Raw genomic sequence first — 15032 nt, 5'->3', positions numbered from 1 at the left:
CATATGCCACTCTTAATGACACAGTAGCATTTAACTGGTATTATGGTTAGGCCATCAGACATAAGGCTGGTAGGTGCAGTGTTCGCAGCCAAGTACTGGCTCCCACACAGAGCGAGTTTTAAGGACCACATACCAAAGTGTTTTTATCTATACCGGTACAGTGAAAAGATCACATGTAACACTTACACTTTAAACTGGTTTAGTTATACCAGTTTAACGTGTAAGTGTGAAAACAGCTTATGTCCATTGATGTACGAGATATGGGACACTAGTTGGAACAGAAGAACACCCATGTCTGTCAAGTGCAATCGATCCTGCAAGCCACTGCAACCCAGAGGAACACTACCACTGACCTACATCCCACTCCTCGGCATGCAGCTGTTGAGAAGAAACCAGCCACTATCAATGGCTATTCAACACTAAGCCTATTAGGGTTCTTTACATATCAATGTTTCTGCCAGAAAGACATTTTTGGGTATGACACTATGAAATTGAATATTTACAATGTGTGTGTTGAATGCAACTGCAGTCAATAGGAAGTATTGGAGGGGGTCTCTCCAAGAAAGAAAATGGGTTAGGTTTAAAGTTAGGATTAGGAAAATCATATAGTAATGACAAGAGGTATTAATTTTGACAAAAAGTCAACTCAAAAAAATTTAAATCTGCAAAGAAATTTGGGTTTGGTGCCATTATCCATTTTATTCTCTGGCAGAAACCCTGATGTGTATGCTGTTTTCCACAATTAACACCAATGCCGTATCCCCATCGCATGCAAGTTTGGAGTTCCATTTACCTTTCCCATTGATGGGAGAGTTCCTCCACGGACTGTCGTACAGACTATTGGTGACCATGTGGGAGTCGCCATCATTATTCGTTTTACCGAATGTAGCTAAAGGGTAAGCCTCATTGTCGCGACGCCGACTCATTGTGCTGGATTTCTGTCTCACTTTCAAAGCGTTCTAGCGAGTTTACACAAATGTCATGCTGGTCATGCTGCTGTTAACTGAAAAAAAACACACAAAAAAAACCCCGATGAATTTACATCTATCATATTTCAATTATTTAACTTTTTTATACTAACAAGGGCCAAATTCACCAAACGTGTTTATCTATTAATTAATCAAGTGTAATTTCCTAAAACAGCCAAATATACTTTAATTCATATTTTATTCATGTTTAATACTTGAACGAGTAAGTGCATATGACACCCCTGCACAATACTATTAAAAGTATATTTAAAATAGATACATATAGTCAAACTGTATATAACAGCCACCCAAGGGACCTGACAAAAATGGCCGTTATAGAGAGGTGACCCTTATATACAAGTTCAAAATTAGAACCCATATATTAAAGAATATCACAACCGTCATAAAAAAAGATGTCGCATTTTAAAACCATTCTCACACTAGCTTGTTTATGTCATCATTGCCTGTTGCTTTCTTCTGCCTTTTTCTTTTGGCTGAAACATTTTGTCAGAAAATAAACCCAAAGCTACAGACATGGCCATATAAACACATTTAATTTATAATTTTTAAGATGATTGAAAAAGTAAAGACATAACCAGGGTAAAAAAATTATCCAAAAAACATCTTGTGACCGTTATAGCAGGTTCAACCTGTGATTTTGGGTGAAAAATAGTGACCACTGGCCGTTATGGACAGGAGACCATTATGTACAGGTCAAATAAGGAAGGAAATGCATTTGGGGGGGGGGGGGGGGGGGGAGAGAATTTATAGTGGCTGTTATAGGCAGGTGACCGTTAGGTACAGGTGACCGTTAGACCAGGTTCGACTGTACTAGTATGTGATAATCACAATTTTTATATTTGGCTATAATTATTTGTGAATCTAGGACTCAATCACAATCAGTTGCCTGGTTACCAAAGGTGACAACATTTTTGAAAAGGTGCCCACAAGGAGTAGTGTTAATCACTCATGGCTCCTAATTTGACCCATACATTTTCCCATTAGTAGCAAGGGATCTTTTATATGCACCATCCCACAGTCAAGATAGCACATACCATGACCTTTGATATACCAGTCATGGTGCACTGGCTGGAATAAGAAATAGCCCAATGGGTCCACCAACAGGATCGATCTCACACCGACTGTGATCAAGCGAGCACTTCACTACTGGGCTATGTACCGCCACTCTAAACATAGTGCATTGTACACATGCAAGGCCATCGGTCTACAGCCTGGTAGGTACTGGGTTCGGATCCCAGTCGAGGCATGGGATTTTTAATCCAGATACTGACTCCAAACCCTGAGTGAGTGCTCCGCAAGACTCAATGGGTAGGTGTAAACCACTTGCACCAACAAGTGATTCATAACTGGTTCAACAAAGGCCATGGTTTGTGCTATCCTGCCTGTGGGAAGTACAAATAAAAGATCCCATGCTGCTAATCGGAAAGAGTAGCTCATGTAGTGGCGACAGCGGGTTTCCTCTTAAAAATCTGTGTGGTCCTTAACCATGTCTGACGCCATATAACTGTAAATAAAATGTGTTGAGTGTCCGTCGTTAAATAAAACATTTCTTTCTTTCTTTCTATACACATGCAACAGTACTGCATAAGCAGTAGATTATGTAAATTACAGGGGCTTTTTTTTTTACTTTTTTTATTACTAAATATTTTGCTCTTAAAATAAATATTTTGCTCCCATATTTCTTAGTTTAGGTACACTAACAAAATATTATCTATGAGGCCTGTTAATTAGTAATTATCACCTGAACATCTACATACTATTTCAACCTCTGATAACTAATGGAAAATACAAATACTGCCACGTTTGATACACTTTTATTACCAATAATTCACATCAACAGTCACTGCATTTGTTTTAATACAGACATTTTAAAATTAGTATTTTCAAAAACTGAAGAATAAAGGCAATCTAGTCTACCCTAGGGACTGTCTAAGGAACGGAACACCAAAATTTCATTTTTTTACTTTTCACCAAATCAAGAACAACTGTACATCATTTGTTGGTCATTCCGTAGATTAAAAATGTCATTAATAGCAGAAAATACTAACACACAAACACAAACACACACACACACACACACACCTTTTATACAATTATTAAATACAATGATAGTAGTTACCTGAACTATGTTGCATCCAGTATCCTATAAATATGGTACTGTGATATTAGAAGTTGAGCACAAACATGAACCATTGGTGAAGAATGCGTTCATGGAACATTGTGCAACACCTGAGGTAAATACCTACCTTTCTAATGTTAGCTCGTAACAGCCAACAGGTGTGTGTGTGTGCCTCACAGATACATGGGCAAGAGCATGTGTGTGCGTATGTGAAAACTTGGCCAATTCCAGAAATTCTTTCAAGTAATGAAAACTGTCACCAGATCTAGTTGGTCAGTGCTTGGGGAAAACAAGGCCCTGCATGCAAATGTTGCTGAACACGTTAATTAGCTAGTTTGTTTGTCTTGTCTCCACTTCAACCACATAGCGTAATTTGCCGGGTCAGCAGGAACAAGGCCCCAGATCACTGGGTGTTTACTTAAGCATGGTAATCAGATGCCAGTGTTTGGATTTCACCTCACTAGCCTGTCCACTGTGTCATCGGAATTTGCCATTCGTTAGATTAACTCCCCTTGTTTAAATACATGTACCAGATATGGCACATGCATGCATGTATCATGGCTGTAGTAAATTAATAATTATATTGTAACATGAATTGCACTTAGTTATTCAGAACTGATTATGTTGTAAGATGCATGTACATCTATGCACAAACACATACTGTAATCACATACAATCACGTTTAACACATACATGTACACACAACTCTACAATCACACACATACTGTAATCACATACAATCACGTTTAACACATACATGTACACAAACTCTACAATCACACACATACTGTAATCACATACAATCACGTTTAACACATACATGTACACACAACTCTACAATCACACACATACTGTAATCACATACAATCACGTTTAACACATACATGTACACACAACTCTACAATCACACACATACTGTAATCACATACAATCACGTTTAACACATACATGTACACACAACTCTACAATCACACACATACTGTAATCACATACAATCACGTTTAACACATACATGTACACACAACTCTACAATCACACACATACTGTAATCACATACAATCACGTTTAACACATACCGTATTTGACCGGAAATAAGCCCAGGGGGCCAAGACAACTCATTGTGAGCTTGGCATGGGGTGGGCTTATTCCCAGACAAGGGGCCAGTTTTGTTGAACATACATTTTTTTTAATAATAATAATTAACACAAATAAATAACACACACAATATTTAAATGAACTAGTACAAAAAAAACCACAAAAAACGTTCACGTAGCACATCTATTAATTAGTGTTCCATTTGTTATTAATACAAATAACAATTGTTTATTAATTAAATTGTTATTTTTTTTACTAGTATCTAATTATCAGAAACACACCTTCTATGTTACAATTACTTACCAGTGCTGTTTATTTACATCCAAAATTTAATGCTGAGAAGACTTAAAACAACAGCAATTACAAACAACAAACTCAATAGCCTATACACACGTTTCTGACACGGGCAGCTAGCTTACACTGCAAAGAATTGTCAATCTAAGGTCATTGTTCTTAGCCAATCAGAATACGGTATTTGCTTAATTAGCATTAACTGCGGACACCAGTGTGGTGGTAAAAATAGACACTGGTTTTTAGTTCATACTTGGCTTGGATACTTCAGAGAAATACTGCAGGCATGAAATTGAAAACAATGTTACACACTGTTACATGTTAGACTGCTAAATCTCACTGGTGGTAAAATATTGTGTTACATTTGTGTTTAATTATCTGCAGGAGGTATGACCTTTTAAATGAACTTTGAGCAAACTTGCAATTTCATGTTATTTATAAGGTGACGAAGTTGGGGGTGGGCTTATTTACGAATGAGGGCCTAATTTCTTAAATGCTATCAAAACGGAGGTGGGCTTATTCAAAGACATGGGCTTATTTCCGGTCAAATACGGTACATGTACACAAACTCTACAATCACACACATACTGTAATCACATACAATCACGTTTAACACATACATGTACACACAACTCTACAATCACACACATACTGTAATCACATACAATCACGTTTAACACATACATGTACACAAACTCTACAATCACACATACTGTAATCACATACAATCACGTTTAACACATACATGTACACAAAACTCTACAATCACACATACTGTAATCACATACAATCACGTTTAACACATACATGTACACACAACTCTACAATCACACACATACTGTAATCACATACAATCACGTTTAACACATACATGTACACACAACTCTACAATCACACACATACTGTAATCACATACAATCACGTTTAACACATACATGTACACACAACTCTACAATCACACACATACAACACATCACAATCCCGGGCTAGCTCTGCCACTCGCCAAATTCGCCAACTGTCAATTTTAGAAACAATCGGCAAATTTTATTTTACGGTAATTTGGCAGGGAAAAACCCCATGCAATAATTGATATTTGCTGGAAAATAACTGGGTTTTGCATTTTTGGATATAATTTAGTGAAATGTTTTGCACACCTAGAACTAGCCCTGCAATCAAACAATCACGTTAAATACATACACACCTCTACAATCACACATATACAACACATCATACTCACACTAAGACATGTTAGACACACACAACTCTTATGATCACACACATTTACATACATACACAATCACAATCACAAACACACACACACACACAAAACACACATTACACAATCAATGTTAAACATTGTGACACACACACACACACAATCACACATGGGTCTAATTAATTTATATACAAAATAAAATGAAATTTAAGCATACATATATAGTATTACATAGCATAAACATTGCGCTAAAATGCAAACAAGAAACCATGACATTCTTACCAACTAAATATGACGATTTCCACAAATTAAAAATATAATTATATTGTGTGTACAGATCTGCATTTAAACTGAAGTTTCCGACAAATGTGTTATCATGGACAACCTTGCTGTGAAAGTATGTATTGTAATATTAAACCACACCCAACAATTTTAGATAGGAATGTCACTTATTTCAAGCAATGTGTTAACTTAATTTCTTACACACCCATTGGTGAGAACACCATGCGTTATTTTTGATAACACATAGCTGTTTACACACATAGGTGTGTTAACAATTTCAAGACATACGACTGGCGGCTCCTAGGTGATGACCAGGTCACCAATGCAATATGTCCAATATAAAAACCAACATGGTGGAAATCAATTAGACTGTGATGTATTGTTAACCTGACAATCATGTGTCTGTGATGTGCAAATCAGCTACAAGTGCAATGGCTGTAAATAACTTTTCATCAAAAAAGATATTAAAATTGGCTTAAAACCTGGTTTTTGAGGATATGTAAGAAACAGAATAATACATTTGTGTCTGTTAGATACCATTTATCTCGCAACTTGTTGTTTAAAAAACGTATCAAACTCACTTTCGCTTGTTAAGATGCATTTTAAAAAACTTGTTTTTAATATCGAGATAAATGGTATCTAACAGCAACTCATTCTCTATTAACATTAATTCTGACTTAACAGGTGAATATCGATTATCCAGCGAAAAACTATTATAAAAATGGTGCTAATGTGCCTGTACCAACAAATAATAACATGTATATATTTTTTTCTTTTTTCGTGGGGAGATAAATTATAGTCAAATTAAGGTTAAGCAAAAGAAGATTTAAAGCTCTATTCATTATGCAAACATTTACATTCATTTCGTACCCCCAGCTGACACTCGTAACCAGGGAAATAAAAATCACGGTTTCTCAATGAATATTATCAAGAGGTACATGTAGTTAATAGAATAATAAACTTGTTACCAGTTATTATTAAATTTATGTACGTCATGAAATACTTTTCAGTTGTTACTCGCTAAAGCCTGTGACAAGTGAAAATTATTTCACCCCAGACAAAATTTTAAAGGGACAGACCCTAGTTTGTAAAAATTATTTTATAACTTGGGGGGGCGGGGCGACTTATAAGACTATTAAGAGGGTAAAAAAATTCACCCAAAAATATTACCGTTTTGGGGATTATTTTACAAGTTTTATTGTTGAAGTATTTATACTCAAATATGTTAATTTGACACATTTATTTTTTTATAACCTATTTTTTTGGGCATTGTAACGGTTTTGGTTATTTGAAAAGGCGTGCGATCTCACTCACATGCCAAGACAACAGTCCACTTAGTTAAATTAACAGTCATCACTAATAGCAAAAATGTAAACAATACTAACTACCTGTTGCCTGAGTTTATTTTGAAATCTGGTCACTGGCATTAATGGTTGTTCAAACAATGTTTTGTCGGTGATTAACTTCATAAATATTACTGAGCTTTCCCTTAAAATAGACTGATCTCTGCAGTTCACTAGAGCAATAGGGACACATATCATTTGGTACAAAAACCAGAGTACTTTCCAGAGTTATCCTCCTTACATGTATTAATATGGTGGCAAAACATGTGTCTGAGGATTAACGATTATGGAGTCATGCTTTAATCTATTTTTAAGGGTATTTCAACGTCACAGACTCTTGTTTTACTCCGTTGTATCCAAATGTTACAGGTTTGTAAATTAACCAAACTTAGTGTCCATTTTTATGGGTTAAAACTAGTCTAGGCAAAAAATATGCCTAAGTGTTTAAAAACTAGACTCTGTCCCTTTAATAATAACTGGCAACTATATAGTCCCTCCCATCCTCCTACAAATTTTTGTAAATAATTTTAGTTTGGTTAGACTTATGAAGAAAAAGACAAGTGTTTTTGAACACACACCCCCCCACCCCCCACCCCACCCCCCGAATGCCAGACAACTCGGCCCGGAGGACAACTCGGCCCACGTCGAGACAGCTCGGCCCAGAGTTCTGAGACAGCCCGGCCCATCGCGAGACAACTCGAAGTGTCATGTCGGATTGATAAATTGCTGATCCATTTATCTTTGAAGATAGTTTCCGCTGTTCGAATAATTTTTTTTTGTTCGACAGTCGGTGACCTAAACATTGGAGATGATCGTTATTATAACTATTTATGTATATGTGTTCTGTTGGTTTTTTGCGTACATATGTGCGTATGTATTTAATGTAATAAATGTGGGAATTTGGCAAATGATGTCTTTTGCGTTATTTCTATAGTACAATACTTCTAGAAACCCATCCGACACTACGATATCATCATTACCCGATATGCGCGTACGACATGCACAATTGTCATTCTTAATGGTGACGATATAGTTCATGGTATCTATCAGTATAATGCATTATTATTACTATAGTACAATACTTCGACACTACGACATGGCCAACTATCATACTTAACACGCATATAATTATAATGTGTCACAGCATGCCCCGTCTATCAGTCTAATAACTCGGCCCAGAGTTGTCCGAGCTGTCTCGACGTGGGCCGAGTTGTCCCCCGGGCCGAGTTGTCCCCCCCCCCCCCCCCCCCCAACAACCCACATTATTTTTGTGTGCAATTTATAAAATAAAGGGCTCAGAAATAAATAACTTGCAGTAAATTTCATAGTTCCTGTGGGACGGACTTAGAAGATATTAAACAAGCTTCCATTTTGTATCTTGTTTATGTCCCAAGTGAAATAATTTTCAGTTGTTACAAGTGTAATTTGAAAGAAAAATTAATTAAAAAAAATATTTCATACTAATATGCTTTTGAGCTGAACTCTTACATGCTCACCAAAACTGGTTCTACCATGGTATATATACAATATGGACATATTCCACCTGGATATGACATTTCCAAATGACTAGGGGCCATGTTCTAGAGAGCATAATGTGCTGAATGGCACACTGCATTGATACAATGATAGTTGGTATTGACAATGCAGCTGAACAAACGAGTGGCAAATATTAGATATTATCGTGCAGAATGTCCTGACCTGTGTCACTGTATTGATTTCCCCAGTCACTGTTGATATGTCACAACATGTATCTGTAAGAATCCATGCAACAACAAACCGGCCTCAATGGCGTAGTGGTTACACCATCAGTTTACAGGCTGGTAGGTACTGGGTTCGGATCCCAGTCGAGGCATGGGATTTTTAATCCAGATACCGACTCCAAACCCTGAGTAAGTGCTCCGCAAGGCTCAGTGGGTAGGTGTAAACCACTTGCACCAACAAGTAATTCATAACTGGTTCCTGCCTGTGGGAAGCGCAAATAAAAGATACCTTGCTGCCTGTTGTAAAAGAGTAGCCTATGTGGCAACAGCGGGTTTCCTCTAAAAATCTGTGTTGTCCGTAACCATATAACCGTAAATAAAATGTGTTGAGTGCGTCGTTAAATAAAACACTTCTTTCCATGCAACAAGGATTTCAGTTCAGTTTGGCATGACGTCCACAGCTTTAGGTTGTGCCAATGCTAAGACGGTAAAGGGCGTGCCCAAATGAAGTACAAACATGCTAACCTCAAAACATTTCACCTCAAAAGCAATGGAACGTTAAGGATTAAAATAACTTGGGCATGCATATCTAAATATGTACAACTCTTTACTAGCTATTATTAAAATTACTGCACTAAAAAGGCCCTGGTGTGCTCAGAACAGACACAAAGTCTGTTGTGCCAAAATGAGTGAGATGTAAAAGCCCAACGTCTTTATGCAGTGCAACATCCATGTCTGTACTGAGTGATCTTTGCAACAGTGTAACACCAGGTTTAACTTACCGTATATCTTCGCCTGTAAGTCGATCTCGGCTATAAGTCGAGTCCCTAATTTCAAGCCCTGAAAACGTATTTTTTTATTGACCCGTTTATAAGTCGACCCATGGAAAAACTACTTATAAATATTGAAATATTTCTTATTTTCAGCACATGAGAACAATAATATTTGAACAAAAGAAAATTATTTTACAAACTTCTGTTTTCACGTTTTGTACATCGCAATATGATCAGACTATTCCAATCAAACTATCATTATTACATAGCATCAAAACGAAATATTCCCTTAGTAGAGAGTGAAAGCTGTTTGACTGTTACTGTATAGTACTGTACAGATGGTTTTGTGCACAGACAACAACTTTATTTATAAACACTGACAACAGATCACTACGATAAAACTGAAAGTATCACGTTTTGCCGCCATATTAATACATGTAAGGAGGATAACTCTGGAAAGTACACTGGTTTTTGTACCAAATGATGTGTGTCCCTACTGCTGTAGATAAGTGAACTGCAGAGACAGTCTATTTAAGGGAAAAGTAATATTCATGAAGTTAATCACCGCCAAAACATTGTTTGAACAACCATTAATGCCAGTGACCAGATTTCAAAATAAACTCAGGCAACAGGTAGTTAGTATTGTTTACATTTTTACTATTAGTTATGACTGTTAATTTAACTAAGTGGACTGTTGTCTTGGCATGTGAGTGAGATCGTACGCCTTTTCGCATAACCAAAACCGTTCTAATGCCAAAAAAAATAGGTTATAAAAAATAAATGTGTCAAATTAACATATTTGAGTATAAATACATGGCATACTTCAGCAATAAAACTTGTAAAATAATCCCCAAAACAGTAATATCTTTTGGTGAAATTTTTTTACCCTCTTATAAGTCGACCCCCCAAGTTATAAAATCATTTTTGGGTGAAAAAAATTCGACTTATAGGCGAAGATATACGGTAGACAAAAATTCTACAGAATTAAATGTCTAACATGAACTTATTCAGTATCGTTAATAGTTACATATAGTTTGTTTTGTTAATGACACCACTAGAGCACATTAATTTATTAATCATCGGCTGTGGCATGTCAAACATTTGGTAATGTTGACATCTAGTTTTAGAGAAAGAAAGAAAGAAATGTTTTATTTAATGACGCACTCAACACATTTTATTTATGGTTATATGACGTCAAACATATGGTTAAGGACCACACAGATAATGAGAGAAGAAACCCACTGTCGCCACTTCATGGGCATACTCTTTTCGATTAGCAGCAAGGGATCTTTTATATGCACCATCCCAGACAGGGTAGTACATACCACGGCCTTTGATATACCAGTCGCGGTGCACTGGCTGGAACGAGAAATAGCCCAATGGGCCAACGGGGATCGATCCCAGACCGACTGCATAGCGAGTGAGTGCTGTCTAGTTTTAGAGAGGAAACCCACAGCATGTTTCCATTTATAGCAAGGGATGTTTTACATGCACCGTCCCACAGACAGGATAGCACATACCACAGCCGTTGATAGACAAGCCGTGGTGCAGTTTGGAATGAGAAATAGTTCAATGTGCCCTCCAATCGCGAATGATCCCAGACCGACCATGTATCAGGTGAACATCTTACCAGTGGGCTACATCATGCGCTTTGGTAGTTACATCTACTGATGCATGTTAAAATATGAACAAAAAACTTTAAAAGTTAAACTTTAAGAAAATCAAATAAACATTTTAATTTAATCCATTTCTAACATTCATTGAATCGAACATTCATCGATTTAACTATAAACCAAGTTTCATAAATTTTAAACTTATATAGTTTGTGAGAAATGGAGTTAAGCATGAAACTTTAACATTGATCTCAATGCAAAAGTTGACACTATACTGCCACCAAAAAGAAGAAGTAGTAACACCGATATCTCACCTTTTTATTTTGTAACGTTGAGACAATATTTTAAACCATATGTATTAACAAAGACAATAAAAATCTGAACTGTACAATTAGTTCGAGTTACATGGTGGATATGGTGTGTCATATTCAGACCTGTCAACCTTTAGTCAAGAGAAAGCAGGAGGTGTGTGTTGAAAAAGCAGGAGATTTTTTAAATTCACACAATTTAACCCAAAATCGCAAGATTTAAAAAAAACATTATTACAATAAGTTATATGAATACTTTATAGTGTCATATATACTTCTTAACCTTAGATCTTGGCATAAAAAAAAAAAAAAAAATATTATTTTTTTTTTTTTTTTTTTAAAGTTTAAATATTATTATGATTTAATACATATTTAAAAAAAAAAAAATATTTTATCCAAAAATGTTAAGAACATGAACAAGAAATAAAAAAATTAATTAGTACATTTACGGTATTACACTTACAGCCTTACAGGTTGCGTTACATTATCATTTGTGGTTAGTGTACCCAAGTACCAAAGACAAATTTATATAAATCTTAAAAATTAATATTCAGTTTTTACTATAATGAGGAACGGTGGCGTGGTACTTATTTAAAATCATTATAATGATGCAATAAACATTGTATTTTCATTAATCATAAGTAAAACCTCATTACGGACATCGTGTGAAATATATCGGAATTATACCCATTTCCGTGAGTAATTTTATGTCAATGTCAAACACAACATTTTTTAATTGTACAAAAATAATTTCTTGAAGTGTACCCTTATAACCAACATTTTACTGCACAAACATACAAAATTAACTGACACAAGTATGTTTATACATCTAATTGGTATTTTCGTTGTCTTGTTGTGACATGTGATTTTAACATGCATCGTGTATATCGCTGTCAACTCGGAGTCTGGCAGTTCAGATTCGTCATAGTTGCATTATGTAATCCAGTGGGAAGACATTTTACAATTCAGAGGTGTTATTAGAACTAAATTGGATAGTTTCGTTTTTTTATATGGCAACACTGAATGTCAATACACAGCCTGTTGAATTAGCGGCAACACGCTTCGTAGCCATTACGATGACAACAAACATTATAATAACACATCATTTTATAAACTCCATGTGCTTTTTTAACAATATGAATAGGCTATCCCACAATTCTCACTTCGGCAAAGGTTAAACAGTCGGGACAATTCGGCCTGTTACATTCTCAGAAACCGAAAGTAGTCGACATTTTCCGAATGAGAAAAAAAGGCAGAGTTACTTCCCTTCTGTTATTTTGACAAAAGAGGATCGATTTTTTTTTATGCTTACAAAAATGTCATTTAACAGGAGAAACTGTCTCCCGCACAGGTGAAAGGAGATTTGATCAAATACCAGGAGACTCCCGCGGAATCCGGGAGGGTTGACAGGTCTGGTCATATTCACTATCAAGGTGCATACATATTGAGTTTTATTACACACCAGTGTAAGAGATTGCTCATGTCATAACAATCGCTCAATATACAACTAGTGTAATATTGGCATGACGTGAGCTTGACGTAGATGACTTGCTGACCCAATTTGTCAAAAAATAACGTGTAACGTTGCGGCTTGTTTGCAGTTGGTTTGTAAAAAATAAAATACTAAACTAGCTTACCTGTTACACCATTTTTATGAAACTCGTGTATAGTGTTGATATCTGACGAGCGAAAGCAAGCTATTTAGTATTCTATATATATATATATTAACCAAATTCCACAATTTTTCATAACCTTTGTAGGATTTTCAAGAATGTTTCTTTAATCACATAAGATGAGTATTTCGTTGAAAATGCTAAATGATGTAGCCACTTTGCATTAAAATTAGCAGTTTGCTAATTAATTTGGTAATGAACAGGGTAGGCCCTCAATCATCAACATATTGTAATATTTTAACCAACTGTTGATCACTTCTTGTGCTATTTTAAATGTGGGGGGATATTATCAACCAACTTCATTTTAATTTTAATTCAACTTAAAATTTTGCAACTTTGCAGGCCTGAAAAATGTATATGCCTTTTGTACCTTGAAATGTATGTCATTTATGTACTGCCTGACGAGATTTCACAATCTCCGTGTTTTGAACCACTACCCTGTAGCATCAATGTGGCTTAAACAGTTTGCAAATATACATTTTGTGATAGTAAATCCGAATGGTAGTAAAGAAAGTAGTACTTTGGGTTCTCCTCTTTGCATTCCAGTAACCTTGAACATCACTGAATGTCGAGACACACCTGGTGAGTGATGGACACAAGGAAAACATTATTTACCAGGTAGTTAGCTGGTTCAGCCTGACATTTACATCACAGACAAAACTGCACACACTTCAAACATGTGTGATGTACTTACATACCTCCTGAAAGTGTATCTGATGAGTACAGTATTATTGCATCATTATTTATGAGGTGTCTTCCCAATGTCCAATGTGAGAAATATTCAGTGCAAACAACATAGGCAGAATAATGTGGAGGTGGTGGTAGGCGAGGGGGGGGCGAGAAGCAGCCCTTCTCCAACAATATATAAAAGGTTAACAGTTACTTATTTGAAATATACTTAACTTTAAACATGATTTTTTTTTTTTTTTATCTGTTTAGAATTCCTATATAGTTTCCACTTGTCTCATTGGACGAAGTATGAACTAAGCATGAACATGCATATCCTGCCAGTACACGTCACGTCACGTGTTCAGAAAATGAGTTGAGTTTTAAAGGTCTGTTTTACATGAGATTTCTGAGGCACTATTCAAAGTAAAAGTTTGTTTTGTCTAACAATACCATCAGAGCACATTGATTAATTAATAATCAGCTACAGATACATGTTAAAATTACCGCATAAACTTAAAGAGTGGTATGCATGGTTATTCAGTGTGTTCACAGACTTGAAATGGAGATCGATAAAGCTGTAGACTTTATTTGTAGCTGCAACGTGGCCGTGGGGGGTGAGTTTGAGGGGGGGGGGAAGATGCCCCCCCCCCCGTCAATTTTTTTGAAAAAACCCCAAGTGACCTGAGATGCATTCTGACAGCATCTAGAGTCAACATTTCAAGGTTTGCCCTGAAGAAATCAGTCATCTATAAGATTTTAGCAAGATATTGTATTAAATTATAACATAACATAACATAACATACTATAAGTCAGATATTTAATAGCCATTCCATCCTCACCTACATGTACTTCATTAATTTAACACATATATATGATACACAGTAAATTATATTATTACCTTTTAACATAGAACCACTTATAATATAGACATGAATGGGAAAATAGACAATACACCCTTATA

General features: G+C 35.9%; 1 protein-coding gene across 2 annotated transcripts in view; it reads right to left on the bottom strand.

Annotated features, from left to right (window-relative positions):
* LOC121383223 (equilibrative nucleoside transporter 1-like) overlaps positions 1-15032 on the bottom strand; it is a 73707-nt gene that overhangs the window by 26336 nt on the left and 32339 nt on the right. For both annotated transcript variants that reach the window (XM_041513110.1, XM_041513111.1), the window contains one exon: positions 794-1003. In XM_041513110.1, the coding sequence (XP_041369044.1) occupies positions 794-926 (133 nt within the window). In that variant the 5' untranslated portion in view covers positions 927-1003. The remainder of the gene's footprint in view (positions 1-793; positions 1004-15032) is intronic.

This window comes from Gigantopelta aegis, chromosome 10, assembly GCF_016097555.1.
Source record: "Gigantopelta aegis isolate Gae_Host chromosome 10, Gae_host_genome, whole genome shotgun sequence".
NCBI classification, from domain to species: domain Eukaryota; kingdom Metazoa; phylum Mollusca; class Gastropoda; order Neomphalida; family Peltospiridae; genus Gigantopelta; species Gigantopelta aegis.
This window is presented reverse-complemented; position numbering and strand designations above follow the sequence as displayed.